The 15,308-nt window shown below is 40.2% G+C and overlaps 2 protein-coding genes across 4 annotated transcripts; both read left to right on the plus strand.

Annotated features, from left to right (window-relative positions):
- The first annotated feature begins 1,635 nt into the window (after positions 1 to 1,635).
- Positions 1,636 to 11,538, plus strand: yif1a (Yip1 interacting factor homolog A (S. cerevisiae)). Of its 3 annotated transcripts, none has more exons than XM_076292442.1 (9): positions 1,636 to 1,682; positions 2,024 to 2,073; positions 2,635 to 2,879; positions 2,994 to 3,098; positions 8,117 to 8,195; positions 8,415 to 8,472; positions 9,344 to 9,499; positions 9,652 to 9,745; positions 10,683 to 11,538. In XM_076292442.1, the coding sequence occupies exons 2-9, from the start codon at positions 2,043 to 2,045 to the stop codon at positions 10,839 to 10,841; spliced, it is 927 nt and encodes a 308-aa protein (XP_076148557.1). In that variant the 5' UTR covers positions 1,636 to 1,682; positions 2,024 to 2,042; the 3' UTR covers positions 10,842 to 11,538. The 3 variants fall into 3 exon arrangements, with proteins under 3 accessions (XP_076148557.1, XP_076148558.1, XP_076148559.1); XM_076292444.1 differs by lacking the exon at positions 1,636 to 1,682 and adding an exon at positions 1,725 to 1,743; XM_076292443.1 differs by lacking the exon at positions 1,636 to 1,682 and having other exon boundaries at positions 1,689 to 2,073.
- A 392-nt stretch (positions 11,539 to 11,930) lies between these two features.
- On the plus strand, positions 11,931 to 15,112 carry LOC143132723 (forkhead box protein N2-like). The gene is made up of 5 exons (XM_076292441.1): positions 11,931 to 12,002; positions 12,544 to 13,172; positions 13,286 to 13,407; positions 13,579 to 13,634; positions 14,224 to 15,112. Exons 2-5 carry the CDS (start codon positions 12,588 to 12,590, stop codon positions 14,514 to 14,516), a joined length of 1,056 nt encoding a protein of 351 aa, XP_076148556.1. The 5' UTR covers positions 11,931 to 12,002; positions 12,544 to 12,587; the 3' UTR covers positions 14,517 to 15,112.
- The last annotated feature ends 196 nt before the right edge of the window (positions 15,113 to 15,308 follow it).

Here is a 15,308-nt window from a genome sequence, read left to right on the forward strand (position 1 = left end):
GTTACAAAGTGTTTTACCAAATCTTTTACAGACGTTGAAATTCTAGCCATTAGATTCCTGCTTTATTTCAGTTTCTACTTTTTCTCATTCTGAAACTTTGTCTCAGCTTAAGGGGAAATCGCTGGGTCACGGTAGCTCTCTAGTATCAACAATCAGAAAGAGAGGGAAACTGAGGACCATGACTCATGCTTATGGAATGCCGAGATGCCACACCCTTTTCGCTCTCTGAGACATGTGGTGACCTGCAGAAATGATTGCGTAGGGCTTTCTTTTACTATGGGCTGAGCACAAACACTGCCGAAGGCATCTTGACGTCTCATATGTGCAGGTGCAGAACACAGTGGACAGGCACACCTCACCTACTGACACATAAATCACACATCTTCATTACTTCAAGGCCATTTGATTTGAATATTTTAATCATACCACTTCCGTTTAACTCGACAAAACCAGTTGTATAATTTGTTGAGTTTGTCAAACCACCCAGTTGGCCTATATAATCATCGCTGATGAGTAAAGTTGTAGACTAAAATAGGCTACCCTAGCCTACTACATGACACATCAAACGTGAACTGTAGGCTATATAGGCCTACCTATAGGTTATGCAAACGAGAATAGGCTTTAGGCTACCTAAACCATCTTGGCTGGAGGAAGTTTGGCTTGTATGGATGTTGCATAATATCGTAGCAGTTAGTTTATATGGACAATATCCTACCTCACATCCACTAGGCTATACAACTTACTGGTCAAACAAGTTCTTTTTGACCATAGCCTATTGTGTTCGTGGTCAAATTTGTCCGATTGACAATTATTTTCTCTCAAAAAAGTTGTTAATTTACTCTGACTATCATGAGGCTCATTGATCATGATGATCATTGTGATCATTTTCATTGGGTGTTTTAGCCTATTTAACTTTAGAACACCCATTGTGTTCTCGGTCAAAAATGACCGGCCATGAATGGGTGAGAAAATGGTCAGTGTATAAAATTGAGTCCAGGACTTTTGATCAGATGGACTCTGGTGCTTCTGTACATTCACACAAACCCATATTGTTTCATCATGTGAACACAGATTAGTGATTATTAATACCCATACATCTTTACTTCTAGAGACCCTGCCTCTCGTGATGCTCTTTTTTCATACCTTTTTTGAAACATGTTGCTGATATCAAATTCAAAATAAACATATATTTGCATGAAATAGTCAAATTTGTCATTTTCAAATTTGATATACTGTGTCCTTTTTGCAACTAATTATGAGTTTAAGAGATTTGCAGATTATTACATTCTGTTTTTATCCACATTTTACACAACGTCCCAACCTTTTCTGTTTTGGGGTGTGAGTGCTGTCAGAGTCCTTATTAGACATTCTCTGGTGCTGTGTTTGTAGCCTAGGCTATTGCTGCTGGAACACTGTCGTTAACTTTTGTGGCTCTAGCCTATCTATCTATCTATCTATCTATGAATGTACAATTAATGAATGCTTAATAATTAGTAAACTTTTGTGTATTGACTGACATTCTGTTTCACCAATTGCTTTGTAGAATTTATCAAAACAAAAAAATGCTCATTGACCAATAAAGTCATCGGGATTGCAACGCTTGCCACGCAGGCAAAGATTCATGGACCAATGACTGAAAGCTGGAAGGCGGGTCAGTGGAGGCACTGGTAGACACGTAGCTAGTAAGTGTCAGCTAATCGATGTTAGCTTAGAAATGATAAAACTTGTATTCAATTTGTGGTTGTAAGTACTATGTCATTGCTTTGAATGACTGATACCACTTCGTTGAATCAATTTGAGAGAGTTAAAGGCTGCTGTTTGTAAAGTTACAGGGAGCTCTTTGATGTAGATGAGGTAGTTAGTCTAGCTAACATTAGCTATCTAGCTAGCAATTGACGTGGATGCCCAGCTGACGAAGTAACATCTGCTGCCAGCAGTAGGGAGAACACGTTAACCAAACGGTTTGGCAAACACACAAGGTATCTAACAAGTAGATTACTTGTCTTTTTTCATTTATTTTTAGGGTCATCCTACGATAGAAAATGGACCTTCCTCACCATGGACATAGAGCGAGTAAGTAACGTCACATTACTACCAGTCAACGATAACAGTTTACTACGGCCATTTACCTGTCCTATATATCGCTAACTTATCTAAACTTTGTAAACTTGCTCAACTTACAGTAAGGCTTGTTATTTTGGACGATAATTGGATGACATTCTTTTAGACAAACTTTTCTAAGTTTGGTGATAGCTGGCTCAGCTTCTGCCATGTAACCTGGGCAGACCAATTTTTGCAGAGAGAAAAATCCGGTAGTGTTTGTCATAACGTTATTGTGCATGATTCTCAAGGTAGTTCTAACATGCAAAATAACATTATAACTTAAATGTGCAGTCATAGTAGAAATTCCACAGTTATAGTTCCTTCAGTTGTGCAATTTTGTGTCTAATGAATATCATTTACTTCAAGTAGGACAGGCTAATTGTAGGTTAACGCTTTAGCTGTGCAGGATATATCAGGGGTTTTCCCCCTGATTTTGTATGTTGGATCGACTGTGTTGGGCTGCATGGAATAGTGCTCCCCAGCACAGCCTCATAAACTGACACAAATATATTTTGTTTGGTATTTATACAGCTAAACCAAGAGCTCGCACAGGTCCACCAGCTGGAGACCCCTTGCTTTTTGATGATACCAGCTCCGGAGGGCCTCCAATGTCCAGTCAGGGCTACTACAATTCAGGGTACAACATGAGTGGACCCCCTGGTGGTGGTGGGGGTGGCGCTGGCGTGAACAATTTATTTGCTGATCCGATGGCCAATGCTGCCATGATGTATGGTTCCTCAATTGCCAACCAGGGGAAGGATATTGTCAATAAAGAGGTAAGACTTGGTCTTGAGACATGATGTGGTTTCATCTGGAAGGCTTTTCTGTGTTAGATTTGGAGTCGCCGCTGTTAGAACTGTGTGAATATTCTCTTTTCCCCCAAATCACAGATAGGCCGGTTTGTTTCCATGAACAAGTTGAAGCACTTCTTCGCCGTTGACACCAAATATGTAATGAAGAAACTGATGCTCCTCATGTTCCCCTATACGCATCAGGTAAATTACATTCTAATCTAATTATGGTGGTGTGTTAGCTGACCATATTCATACTTTGCAGGCTCCTTCTCAGTTATTCTATTGCCGCCATACTGTGCCTTACGATAGGGATTCTTAAACTATGGGGCGAGAAATATGTGAGGGGTCAAAAAATGATTTTCTGTCTGAATTAAAAAGTTATTTTTAAAAAGTCCAACAGGTTTAGAAATTGGGATACTCATCAGCCCTAGCTGTAGACCCACAATTCACAGTGTTTCCATATTGTTTCTGTTTGAGAATGGGTGACTATACTGCTTATGTAAGATCTGGATGACTGACCGATACATATACTTATTTGCATTGCACTTCTTGTTGTTGACAATACATTGTTACATATTAGCTTCTGCTTTGCGTTTTATGCAGTGGTTAACACTAACGGTTACTGCACTGTCAAATCAGTTGGTTGGGAGACATGGCCAATAGATTTTGGGGGATGAGCAGATAAAAAGTTGTGAGAACCACGGCCAGTGACTCCTTCAAAGATATTCCATAATCATAGTGTATATGAAAAAAGGTTTTGTCCTGTGCATTATCTGTCCATTGTCAGATGCAGTACACAAAATACTCCATGTCCCGATGAAGACAAGGCAGTAGTGTTGCACGGTGTATCGATACTAAAAAGGTATCACGATGCCTTCACACAAAAAACGATGCGATTTCCGACGTTTTTAGAATCGATACTTTATTAAAATTAACGTTCTGTGTCTGCGTGAACTGCTGCTCTCACTGCTCCTTGCACGCATCTAGGCAAGTGGGCGTGTCAAGCAGGCAGCTCTGAGTGAGTGAGTGAGTGCGCAGCCAACGTCAACATGGTTATGGTTATGGATTTAGCAGACGCCTTTGTCCAAAGCGACACATAAATACAAAACAACATAATATTTAAAATTGAACAGGGAACAGATTAGAATGTAGGTCAAATATAGTAAGGAGAATAGTTATAGTACACAATAATATCAATTCAATCAATAGCCTAATAAAAAAGCAATGGAAAAAAAAGGGGGAAAGGCAATAATAAACAATAATGTCCATTCAATCAATAATATAAAAACAATGATATGCTAAGACTACATTAAGGAGAATATCAATAATAAACAATAATGTCAAATTAATTAACAGCCCAATTAAAATAAAACAACATTATACAAACCATAACACACAAGTGCTTAAACAACTAAGTAAATGTTGAATAGGAATGTCTTAGGAATGAGACCCCTCTTAAATGACCCAAAACTACCACAGGAACGGAGAGCACTGGGCAATTCATTCCACCAACATGGAACCACTGAAGAAAAGAGTCTGGAATTAGACCCAGTTTTCATGACTGGTCGACACAACATGCGCTCACCAGAAGACCGCAGTGGGCGGTTGGGGATGTAAGGCTTGATTATTGAAATAAAATAACTAGGAGCAGATCTAGTTAGTGTCCTATAGGCCAAAGTGAGAGATTTAAATTTAATTCTGGCTACTATAGGGAGCCAATGGAGAGTAACTAGGAGAGGAGTTACATGTGTCCTCTTTGGCTGATTGAAGACCAGGCGTGCTCCAGCATTCTGAATCAGCTGTAATGATCTTGTTACACAAGCGGGTAAGCCAGCTAATAGTGAATTACAATAGTCCAGCTTAGAGATGACCATGGTCTGAACAAGAAGTTGTGTGGAATCTTGTGTCAGATAAGGTCTGATCTTCCTAATGTTGTAAAGACATGATTTTGCAATAGAAGCTATATGCTCAGAGAAGTTAAGTCGGTCATCAATTACAACGCCCAAGTTTCGTGCCGATCTAGTTGGGGTCAGTGAAGTTGAGTCAAGCTGGATGTTAATCTGTTGGGGAATAGCTGTTTTAGCTGGAAACACCAAAAACTCTGTTTTTGAGAGATTAAGCTGAAGTTGCCGATCTTTCATCCAGGCTGAAATATCCTTAAGGCATGCAGAAATCCGGTGGGAAACACTAGAGTCATCAGGTGGGAAAGACAGGTAAAGTTGAGTGTCGTCTGCATAACAGTGATAGTCAAATCCATGGGAGCGAATGGTATCACCTAAGGAAGTGGTGTAAATAGAGAAAAGCAAGGGTCCTAATACTGATCCCTGAGGCACACCTGTGGTGAGGTCATGAGACTTAGATACCTGTCCCTGCCAAGACACGTTGAAAGAACGCCCTTTAAGGTAAGATTCAAACCAGTCAAGAGCTTTTCCAGAAATTCCCAGTTCAGATAGTATAGATAGGAGAATGTCATGGTTAACAGTATCAAAGGCTGCAGATAAATCTAGTAGAATTAATATTGATGACTGAGCAGAGGACTTAGCTACTCTCAATGCTTCAGTCACAGACAGAAGAGCAGTTTCAGTAGAATGACCATTCTTGAAACCAGACTGCATAGGGTCTAGTAGATTATTCTGATGAAGAAAGTCACAAACTTGCTTGAAGACCACTTTCTCCAAAACCTTTCACAAGAATGGAAGAAGGGAGACAGGTCTGTAGTTCTTCACCTCAGTTGGATTAAGTGTACTTTTCTTTAGCAGAGGTGTAACCCTAGCCTGTTTAAAAGAATAAGGAACTATTCCAGAACTGAGTGAAGCATTAAATACATGTGTGACTGCTGGTAGAACAGCGGGTGAGAGAGACTGTAGAAGAGTGGACGGGACAGGATCTAATGGGCATGTTGTTGGACGACATCGCTGAAGCAATTGAGAGACTGCCTCCTCATCAAGAGGAGAGAAAGAGTCAAATGATGTGGTCATACTAACACAAGGCAAAGCCCTCCTTATAGGAGCATCAAACTGAGCACTTATTTTAGCAACTTTTTCAGTAAAAAATGTTGCAAAGTCATCTGCTGACAGTGAAGTAGTTGATGGTGGTGGTGGAGGATTGAGAAGAGATTTGAAAGTAGAAAAAAGTTTTCTACTGTCAGTGGCGCTCTCAATCTTGCTTTGATAGAATGCCTTTTTGCAAGTGTAACAGTGGATGAAAAGGATGACAGCAAAGACTGGTAGTTACTAAGATCATTTCCATCTCTGGATTTACGCCATTTCCTCTCAGCAGCTCTAAGTTCCTTTCGTACTGAGACTACACTGTTCGTCAGCCATGGATGACGAGGTTTAGAACGAGTAGGTCTTGATGAAAGAGGACATGCTGCATTCAGACAAGATGCCAGTGTAGAGCAGAGAGTCTCTGTAGCGTCATTAACCTCCAGTGCCAAGAATGAGCTAGGAGTAGGTAAAGCAGATGTTACTAATGTTGCAAAATGGTCGCTTGAGAGGCTTCTGAGATTACGCCGGAACAAAATTGTCGGAGGAGGAGCTGCTGGGTTATCCAGGAGACGCACAGAGAATCTGATAAAGTGATGATCCGATACATGTAATGGATTAACCAAAACGTTGTCTGTATTACAGTTACGTACCAGAATTAAATCAAGATCTTTACCAGCCTTGTGAGTAGGAGGACTGTGGACACGTGTGATATTAAATGAGGAGAGTAAGGACAGGAAGTCAATTGAAGACGAGTTATCCAAATGAAGATTAAAATCGCCAAGGATTAATAATGGGCATGCATCCATTGGAATAGCAGACAGTAGAATGTCCAACTCATTCACAAAGTTCCCAAGTTGTCCTGGAGGGCGATAAATAACCACCAAGCATAATTTGTATGGCTCAGTTATCATGATGGCATGATATTCAAACAAGTTGTGGACCTGAGCAGGCAGCAACTGTGTAAACCTCCAATCATCAGAGACGAGAAAGCCTGTCCCGCCTCCTCTACCAGACGGACGACTTGTATGCGAAAAAGCAAAATTGGAGGTGTGGCAGTATTCTCTGGCCTAATCCACGTCTCTGTAAGCGCAAGCAACATACAGTAGTTCTTTGCCGACCGTCCTCGGCCTTGTGGATAAAACAAAAGGTGAAGTGAAATCTGCAACTATTTCGGATACATCGCGAATAGTGAAGGCAAGCCATCAGGTACACAGAGGCCCGTTTGAAAACACGACTACATGGTGCCAAGTTCTTCTCTTCTGTTTTAGTCTAGCCTAAGTGAAACGAGTTCTCTGGGATAAAGCGAACCTTCCTTCATCAATGAATTTTGACGAGACATAATGAGCTGTAATCATTTTGACGAGACATAACGAGCTGTAATCATAGGGTGCTAACGTGATGAAAGCGCAATGTTCACGCCAGAATAACATTACCATAACTTGTAAACAATTTATTTCATGTTTGGTCAGTACTACTGGTAATATTTGTCATGGCATGTAGACTGCAATTTGTTCAATAAGTATTGCCCAGATGTAGGATAGGCTACCCGAAATGCGCTAATTAAAGCCCACAGCATATAATACCACCAAAGCGTGTTGAGTCAGTCCTAATAATAATAACGGCTTATTGTTACGTGGTAGCAAATCATGTTATCAAAGAAATAGACGTAGGCTAATGTAGGAATGCACACAGACATATTGCAACAGGTAATGGTGTAGGCCTATCTGACGAAGACCTAAGTGGTTGGAACGTCGTACTTGTACACTGGGCGCAAAGAAGACTATCCTCACATTTTTCCCTTTGCAACTGTCAAAGAAATCCCATGAACACGGGAAGGCCTAGGGAATACTGTACATCAGATGGCCTAAAGATTAGGCCCCTCTGCATAGCATTCAGTGATTTGCATGCAGTAATTTCAACACTGACCTTGATCTAGCCTAGTTTGGCTATTTAAAGCTACTTTATTGGCAAAACACAACACAATGTAAACCTAGAACCCAGAATTGACCTACACACTACAAAAGTGCACCGAATTCAACACAAATACACTTGGAGGAGGTATGAGTCCTTTCTTTTCCAGATATCTTAGGATTTCGCCATAGTATCGTTTCAGTATCGAGCATCGTGATATTTATGGCAGGTATCGTATCGAAGTCATAATTTTGGTATCGTGACAACACTACAAGACAGTGTGTCTAATTCTTGTTTTATTTCATATTGTGATTTCATTAGGACTGGGAAGTGCGATACCACAGAGATACTCCCCTGCCTCCCCGACATGATGTGAATGCTCCTGACCTCTACATACCCTGTGAGTCAAGGCTAATACTACTAGTGCTGATGACATGGGTGACGAGATGAAAATAACTTTGGTTGTGATCATGTTAATATTCCCTCTTCCAGTAATGTAGAATGCTTGATGTACGCCTACATTAGTTAAATTTCACAAAGTCTGAAAAATTCTTCATTTGTCTTGAAAAACAGTCACTGTCCTGATTCTGATTCTAATTGAGGTTTCTTTTTGTCATAGCAATGGCTTTCATCACCTACATTTTGCTAGCTGGGATGGCCCTTGGAATCCAGAAAAGGTTAAATATGTGTTTACCTGCGTATCCCCTATTTGTACTTTTAAATAAAGGAGCTATGTGGAGTAGTCCTGAATACAGTCACACTGCACTCTTCCATCAACTCACATTTTATAGAATACAGCACCACACATGGTACCCAGGACATAAGACCCGGGCTTGCTGTTTTGTGTGCTAATTTCAGTGGAAATCTGGACAGGCATTTTTGTTTCTTTGCATTCTTTTGGTATTTCTAGGTCATTAAAAAACCCTCCACATAGCACCTTCTGTTGTTTTATTACATGCTCATAGTGAAAGATTGCCTGGCCCATACAGTGTATTGTCATATCAGACCTGTACTATGTTCTTATATAAATGAGAAATGGCAAGCTGAATGGGATGATTGTGTGGACAATAAGCTGCATGAAATATGTAACACTGTAAAACAAACAATAACTCAATCCTTTTCATGTAGACGTGACCAAGTTGTATATACAAGGTGTCGAATTGGTCATTCTAGATTAACACACATTTTTTTGTTAACTGGAGGTGCACCCCTACTTTGTCATTTTTGTTGTAGCCCCCTATCAATTAAGCATATTCTAACTTGCTCTGCACTGAGAATGAAAAGGCAGCAGTTTTTAAAAAAAGATAATGTTGTAGATATTTTCAATAAGGTCCCACCTTTAAAAGTTTTGAACTTTTTAGTATGTATTGAAACTTATCTAAGCTATTCATTTATTTGGTAAACATCATATGAATACTTTTCAACTGTATTTGCCTCGATATAGCCATAGCTGCTGAACTGGCAATAAATGGAAACAATCAATCAATCAATCATATCAGACCTGCTTACCTGTTGTTCCCTCTCTTGTTTATGTCTCCTGTGGAACAGGTTCAGTCCAGAGGTGTTGGGGCTGTGTGCCAGCACTGCCCTGGTGTGGATGGTCATTGAGGTGTTGGCCATGCTGTTGAGCTTGTACTTGCTTACCGTGCACTCTGATCTTTCTACCTTTGATCTCATCGCTTACAGTGGATACAAATATGTGGGGTAAGGCTTTTTCTGGCATCACTGTACTGAAACTCAGCTTTATTTTAATGCACATTAACATGTTGCTGTTATGTAAAGGAGCATGGAGACCATTCCTGACCTTAAATGAGTTCAATGAAATGAATCTAAACTGTTGCCTCTCTCTGGTTTAGGATGATCTTCACTGTCCTCTGTGGACTCCTCTTTGGCAGTGATGGCTACTATGTTGCTTTGGCCTGGAGTTCCTGTGCCCTCATGTTTTTCATAGTGAGTTCACAGTTTTACATAACTCAGTTTATTAATGACCATTGTGATATGATGTGAGCAAGGGATAATCACCCCGATGTGCAGCAGAGTCAAAAGCACAAAACCTGTTGCCATTGACAGCGGTCATTACATACTTTGCAATGGTAATTACATAGATTTAACAGACCTCCAAACGTTGGGAAGGCCCATTCATGTGAATGGAACTTTCTGCAGCACTCTGTAGAGCCGTGAAAAAAAGTGTGATAATGTGGTGTACATGTTGTGATCTACGAAATATTGAAGATGTAAATGAATAGTTCTGCTTAGTTCACTGACATGTCCCTTTTACATACACATTTAAATGACATGCTTGTTATGACCCCTTATTTGTAGTTTATGATCATGATAATTTCAGAAACGCCCCAAGCAAATATCCTAACATCTGTCAAATAGTGAAGAAAATAGCCAAGCACAAGCAAACAGAATGTCCAAAGAGTCCAAATGAGTTCTCAAGTAATCCAAAAGTGACTTAATTAATTAATCAATTTATTAATTAATTACCAGAAACTGCCAGGTGTTCAACCATAACAGTTTTAGTTTTTGGAAAATGGTTTATTAGCATGTAGCATGCTGTACCATGTTATTTTTAGCATGATGATGATCGTAACATAGTGGGTATGAAACTAATGGTGGTTATGCAGTATAAAGTGATGTAATGTAAGACTGCATTTCTTTGCAGAGAGATTAATGATTAAGATGAATGGTTAAATGATTAATGATTAAGATTATTGTGTTTGTTTGCTGTAGGTAACCAGACAATAGTGTTTGTTATTAAATTGAAACATGAGATACATTATGAAGGTTATAACACTCCCAAGTCAGTATGATGGTATATGGTAATATGAGATGAACACATCTATCCTTTCCAGTATATATTCAGTTACATCTCTCTTCTCAGGTCCGCTCACTCAAGATGAAGATTCTTTCCTCGCTGTCCTCCGACTCCATGGGTGCTGGAGCAAGCGTCAAGCCCCGCTTCCGCCTTTACATCACCATGGCAACTGCTGTTTTTCAGCCAATCATCATTTACTGGCTCACCTCTCACCTGGTCAGGTGACCTGGTAGTGCCCATCCATCAGGGTCTGCTAGCATGGAACTTTCAATTACCTTTAGCAAACTTCGTGGAGTGTCATTACTACACTTGCCTTTGGCCACTGTACCAAAATGGTCTGTAGATATTTGCTTGTTGTAGGTTGTTTGTTTTGGGGACTAAAGTGTTGATGAACTCCTTAAACAAACTCAGACTGAATAAGGCATGTAAGACTGTGGATGAATGGATAGCTTATTGAAAAATATCTTCAGAGTTAAGGGTTTTCACTTCAACAAAAATGGACCTCTAAGAACCTTGTAAACTCTTTGTCCCTTGGCTGTCTAATAGTCTAAACAGGCAGACAACCAAAATGACCAATGAACGAATATTAGGAGAATGCAAACAGTTTTGGCTATATCAAATACGTATCTATATTGCAAAAGAGTCGTCCAGTTCAAATTGCAACTCCCTGGATTAACATTCTGTGCTGAAATATTGTGTATGTCGTGAAGCACACACTTGTATAACTCCTTTTGTATTTATCTGTGCTATTGGAAGCATGAACAGCAGTGTTTTTATTTTTGTAGTAAAACAAAAACAAAATGAGTGAATTTTAAACGAAAGCAGTTTATACGTTTTCATTTCAGTTGATGTGTGTGATGAAGTGAACCTATTGAGTAATCCGATGTTTTGGATGTAAAGTAAAGAAAAACATACAAAAAAACTGGATCATTGTTATGTGTTCCTTGTTATAGCTGTAATTTAATACATACATTATTATATGCATAACCTGTAAGAATGGAAAGCTTTCAAAACTGGTAGTTTGCCATCTGATACAGATTTAATATGGGGCTAATATTTGTGAGTATTTCAGTAAAGCAGAATAGCCCCTTGTTTGGCCTCAATTTGCTAAAAGAAAATGAGTGTCTACTGCTTTAATGCAGACTCAGTCATGAATCAAATGGGCATGTCACTTTAAGGTCGAGCAAGAGGCGCGCCTGCTGCAAAGCGTCCTTTTGGTTACTAAGGAAACCAGGGAAAAGTAAGAACGCGCACACCAGTGATAATTCGTGCGTTCTCTGGGTTCTAGCCGCTGGATTGTTCAAACGAAATAATTTCTACTGTTAAATGCATCCCCGTTGATGCACATTTACATCTTATCAACTTTGTATTAGTTTGGCATAAAAGGTAAGTTACTCTTGTTTGCACCCGTCCCTATCTCAGCACCTAGATATGTCCACAAAAGAATGGTTAGCTTGCTAATTGTTGAAAATGTAACTTAATATTCTAGCGCCATTTTCTCAGGTGGAACACCATGCGGCTTCATTTTAGTTTTGTTTGCTAACTGGACGGAAATGTAGGAATTTTGACTGACTTAACAACAATTAACGTAATGTTAACCACCTATCTCTTCTATGCACCTGTCTGTCCCCGTCGTCCAGAGCCTGTAGATTCGCTTGATGGCTTGCTAAATCATTTACACATGAATAGTGGTGCAAAAATAATTTGTTAGGACTTTGAACTGGACGACTCTTTTGTCCACTCTACCTCTGGATCTGTCTTTAACTATGCATTTTAATTTCTTGAGAGTCTTTGATTACAACCTCTTTAATTATAATGTTAGTATAGTTTGATTATTGCATATTTGGTTTATCACTATACAGACCTTTGTTTCCAATTATGTCAAACAAATGATTGATTACAGGTTCTTTATTGATTTTTTTACCAGGTTCATGTGAATATCACCTGCACTTGTTTGTAGCAGGGAGAGCGATGGAGAAAGATCATTCACTGCCACCCCTCTCTCCCATCCAGTCCCCCAGCACTCCCTGCAAAAACCTTTCACTGTCCCCCTCTCTGCCTCATTCTTCTGCCACTGTACCCTCCTCTCCTCCTCTCTCCCCCTCCTTTCTCTCCCTCCCTTGCTCACACTCGTCCCCATCCTGTCCCACACCTTCTCAGCCCTTTGATGAGCTCACCTCACACTGCCTCGGGTCACCTCTCCTATCTGACCAAGACGACCTGACCTGTTTAAGCTGGCTTCACCAGAGACGGAACCTTCTGCCTATGCAACCTCTGCTCAAGACCTCCTCACTGGCCTACGTAGAACCTCGGGACCTCGTCCCTCCCCCGCCGGGCCCCCGTGCCCTCGGGAAGCCCCCATACTCATTCAGCAGCCTCATATTCATGGCAATAGAGGATTCGCCGGAGAAACAGCTGCCGGTGAAGGATATCTATGAGTGGATCGTCAACTCTTTCCCCTACTACAGGGCTGCCCCAGGTGGGTGGAGGAATTCAGTTCGGCACAACCTGTCTCTAAATAAGAGCTTTCGCCGCATCAGCAGAGAGAAGTGTAAGGTAAGGACTCCAGCAAATTTGCCACCAATATCTGTTTCCTCCGTCATATATGGTGTCTACTTGGATATTTGTGTGTTATTAGGTATTAGTCATTTTGTGTGATGTCCTTACAGTCTGGTGGAAAAGGCTCACTCTGGTGTGTGTGCCCAGAGTATCGACCTGCTCTTTTAGAGGTGCTGAAGAAAACACACTATTGTCACAGTACCAATGTCAATCTACTTAACAATCCTGTATTGTAAGTATAAACACATGGGAATAAATCATGCATCATAGTGGGCTTCACATTTTCCATATTTTTGATGTTCCTAAAAAAAATCTACTTATAATGAATACCAGTTGAATCCCTTCCCTAATTTGACAGAGTAATTAACATCCACATGTTGTCTTTAATGCTGTGCATTTATAGGCAGGAGGCAGCTGATTATGGGCCACCAGTCATGTGTGAAACAGTCGAAATGTCAGGTAGGTAGATATTGAAAAATCACAATCAAAACCCAGGTATGCTTGAATAGATCTCAAATACCAAATGCACCCTCTCAGGAAGAAAGTAAATGGGGGGGGAAAAAACGTTTGGAATGATTTTTTGTGAGAGTTTCCCCATTATTCTACATGACTAGTTAACTTTGTGAAAGTGACTCCCTAAGTCTTCAACTTGTCTAGTCTGACTTTCTCTCAGGATTGCAAAACTGGTGTGTTTGGGTGGCATTGTCATGGGAACAACCTGGCATTGCCCTGGCAACCTATAGCCACAGCAACACCAGGACTGCCCTCTTTATGTGTCTCTTTTAGTGTGTGGTTCTTATGCAAAGTGATTTTCAGCTTGTGTCAATGAGTGGTTGTATTTCTTACACACAGAGCTGAACATCTCTGTGGCAACAGCTGAATTATGTAACTGTGAACTGCTAAGGATACACTAATTGTTCTTAATTCATTGTAGTAGGTGTGTGTCAGTTGTGTAATCACACAAATACATTTTCCAGTCTAGACCTACTACTACAATACATATGACATATCCGTTCCTTGTTTCATGGCTCTTACCCCCCCTCCCCAGATGACCTTTCCTCCAGTGCGCCCTGCTCTATGACCCCTGACCATGAGGAGCTGGTTGCTATAGAGTCTGTGACACTTCATGAGGAGGCAGAAAAAGAGGGAGAGAAAGACCCGCTTGCTGACAGTGGCTACATTGAGCTCCATTATTACCAGTTTAACCAGTATGAGTACCTAGTGCTTCCTGGAAACGCAGAGCTGGATCTGGAGACGGTAGAGATACTACAGCTGGATGCAGAGGCCCAGGAAGCTGCCGGTTCACTCCTTGACCTTGCAGGGGGTGGACACTCTGGGTAATTAGCATACGAGGTCAAGCAACTACAGTTACTAAACACACTCAACAGAGACTGATGCAAACTGGTGTGACTTGACATGTTACATGCTGACATGATGTTGCTACATGCTGACTATTTATGGAATGGTTGTTCAATGTTGACACCATAAAACTGCCTGAGAATTGTTCCTGTCACTAAGTGATGTAGGTGCTGTACCTCACATGGAAATCAGCCAATGCACTTGAACTCTCTTTCTGAAATGTTAACAATAACTGAAAGCAACGTTCCTCTAAGATTTTGCTGTTGGAATTCCTTGAATAAAAATGGCTATTTTTGTGTTTTTCACACTGTGGTCATTAAGAATCAATTTATTGTTGTTATCATTTATAAATTGTGGAATGCTTTAAACACTTGTAAGAAGACTGCCAGTGGTTCCACTTTGTTTCAGGGCACAAATAATGTTTAGTAACTAATCTTGTGCACTTAGTGGATGATTAATATGTTACTTTTGAGACATTTCAGACTTTGTAGACCTCTCTGTTTAACATTATGTGAACTTTTGATTCCTTTCTTGTGTAAATGACTGACTTTTATCTTGCTTCATGGAATAAGACAGTTGGTCGCAATTTCTGATTTCTGTATAATTTGCATGGCAATAAAGAGTTATTGAAATGGTTTTATATGGAAAACGTTTTCTTTTTTATTTAAAACATACTCCAAGGCCGAATGTAACATACTGTATTTGAACGTTGTATTGCAGTGGATGTGGACAGAATGCATTGTACACAACAGTGAAGTGTTACAGTGATATATG

This window comes from Alosa pseudoharengus, unplaced genomic scaffold, assembly GCF_046254945.1.
Source record: "Alosa pseudoharengus isolate Yale_2024_CS ecotype anadromous, Long Island Sound unplaced genomic scaffold, YU_APseudo_1.1 YU_APseudo_1.1_scf_19, whole genome shotgun sequence".
NCBI classification, from domain to species: domain Eukaryota; kingdom Metazoa; phylum Chordata; class Actinopteri; order Clupeiformes; family Clupeidae; genus Alosa; species Alosa pseudoharengus.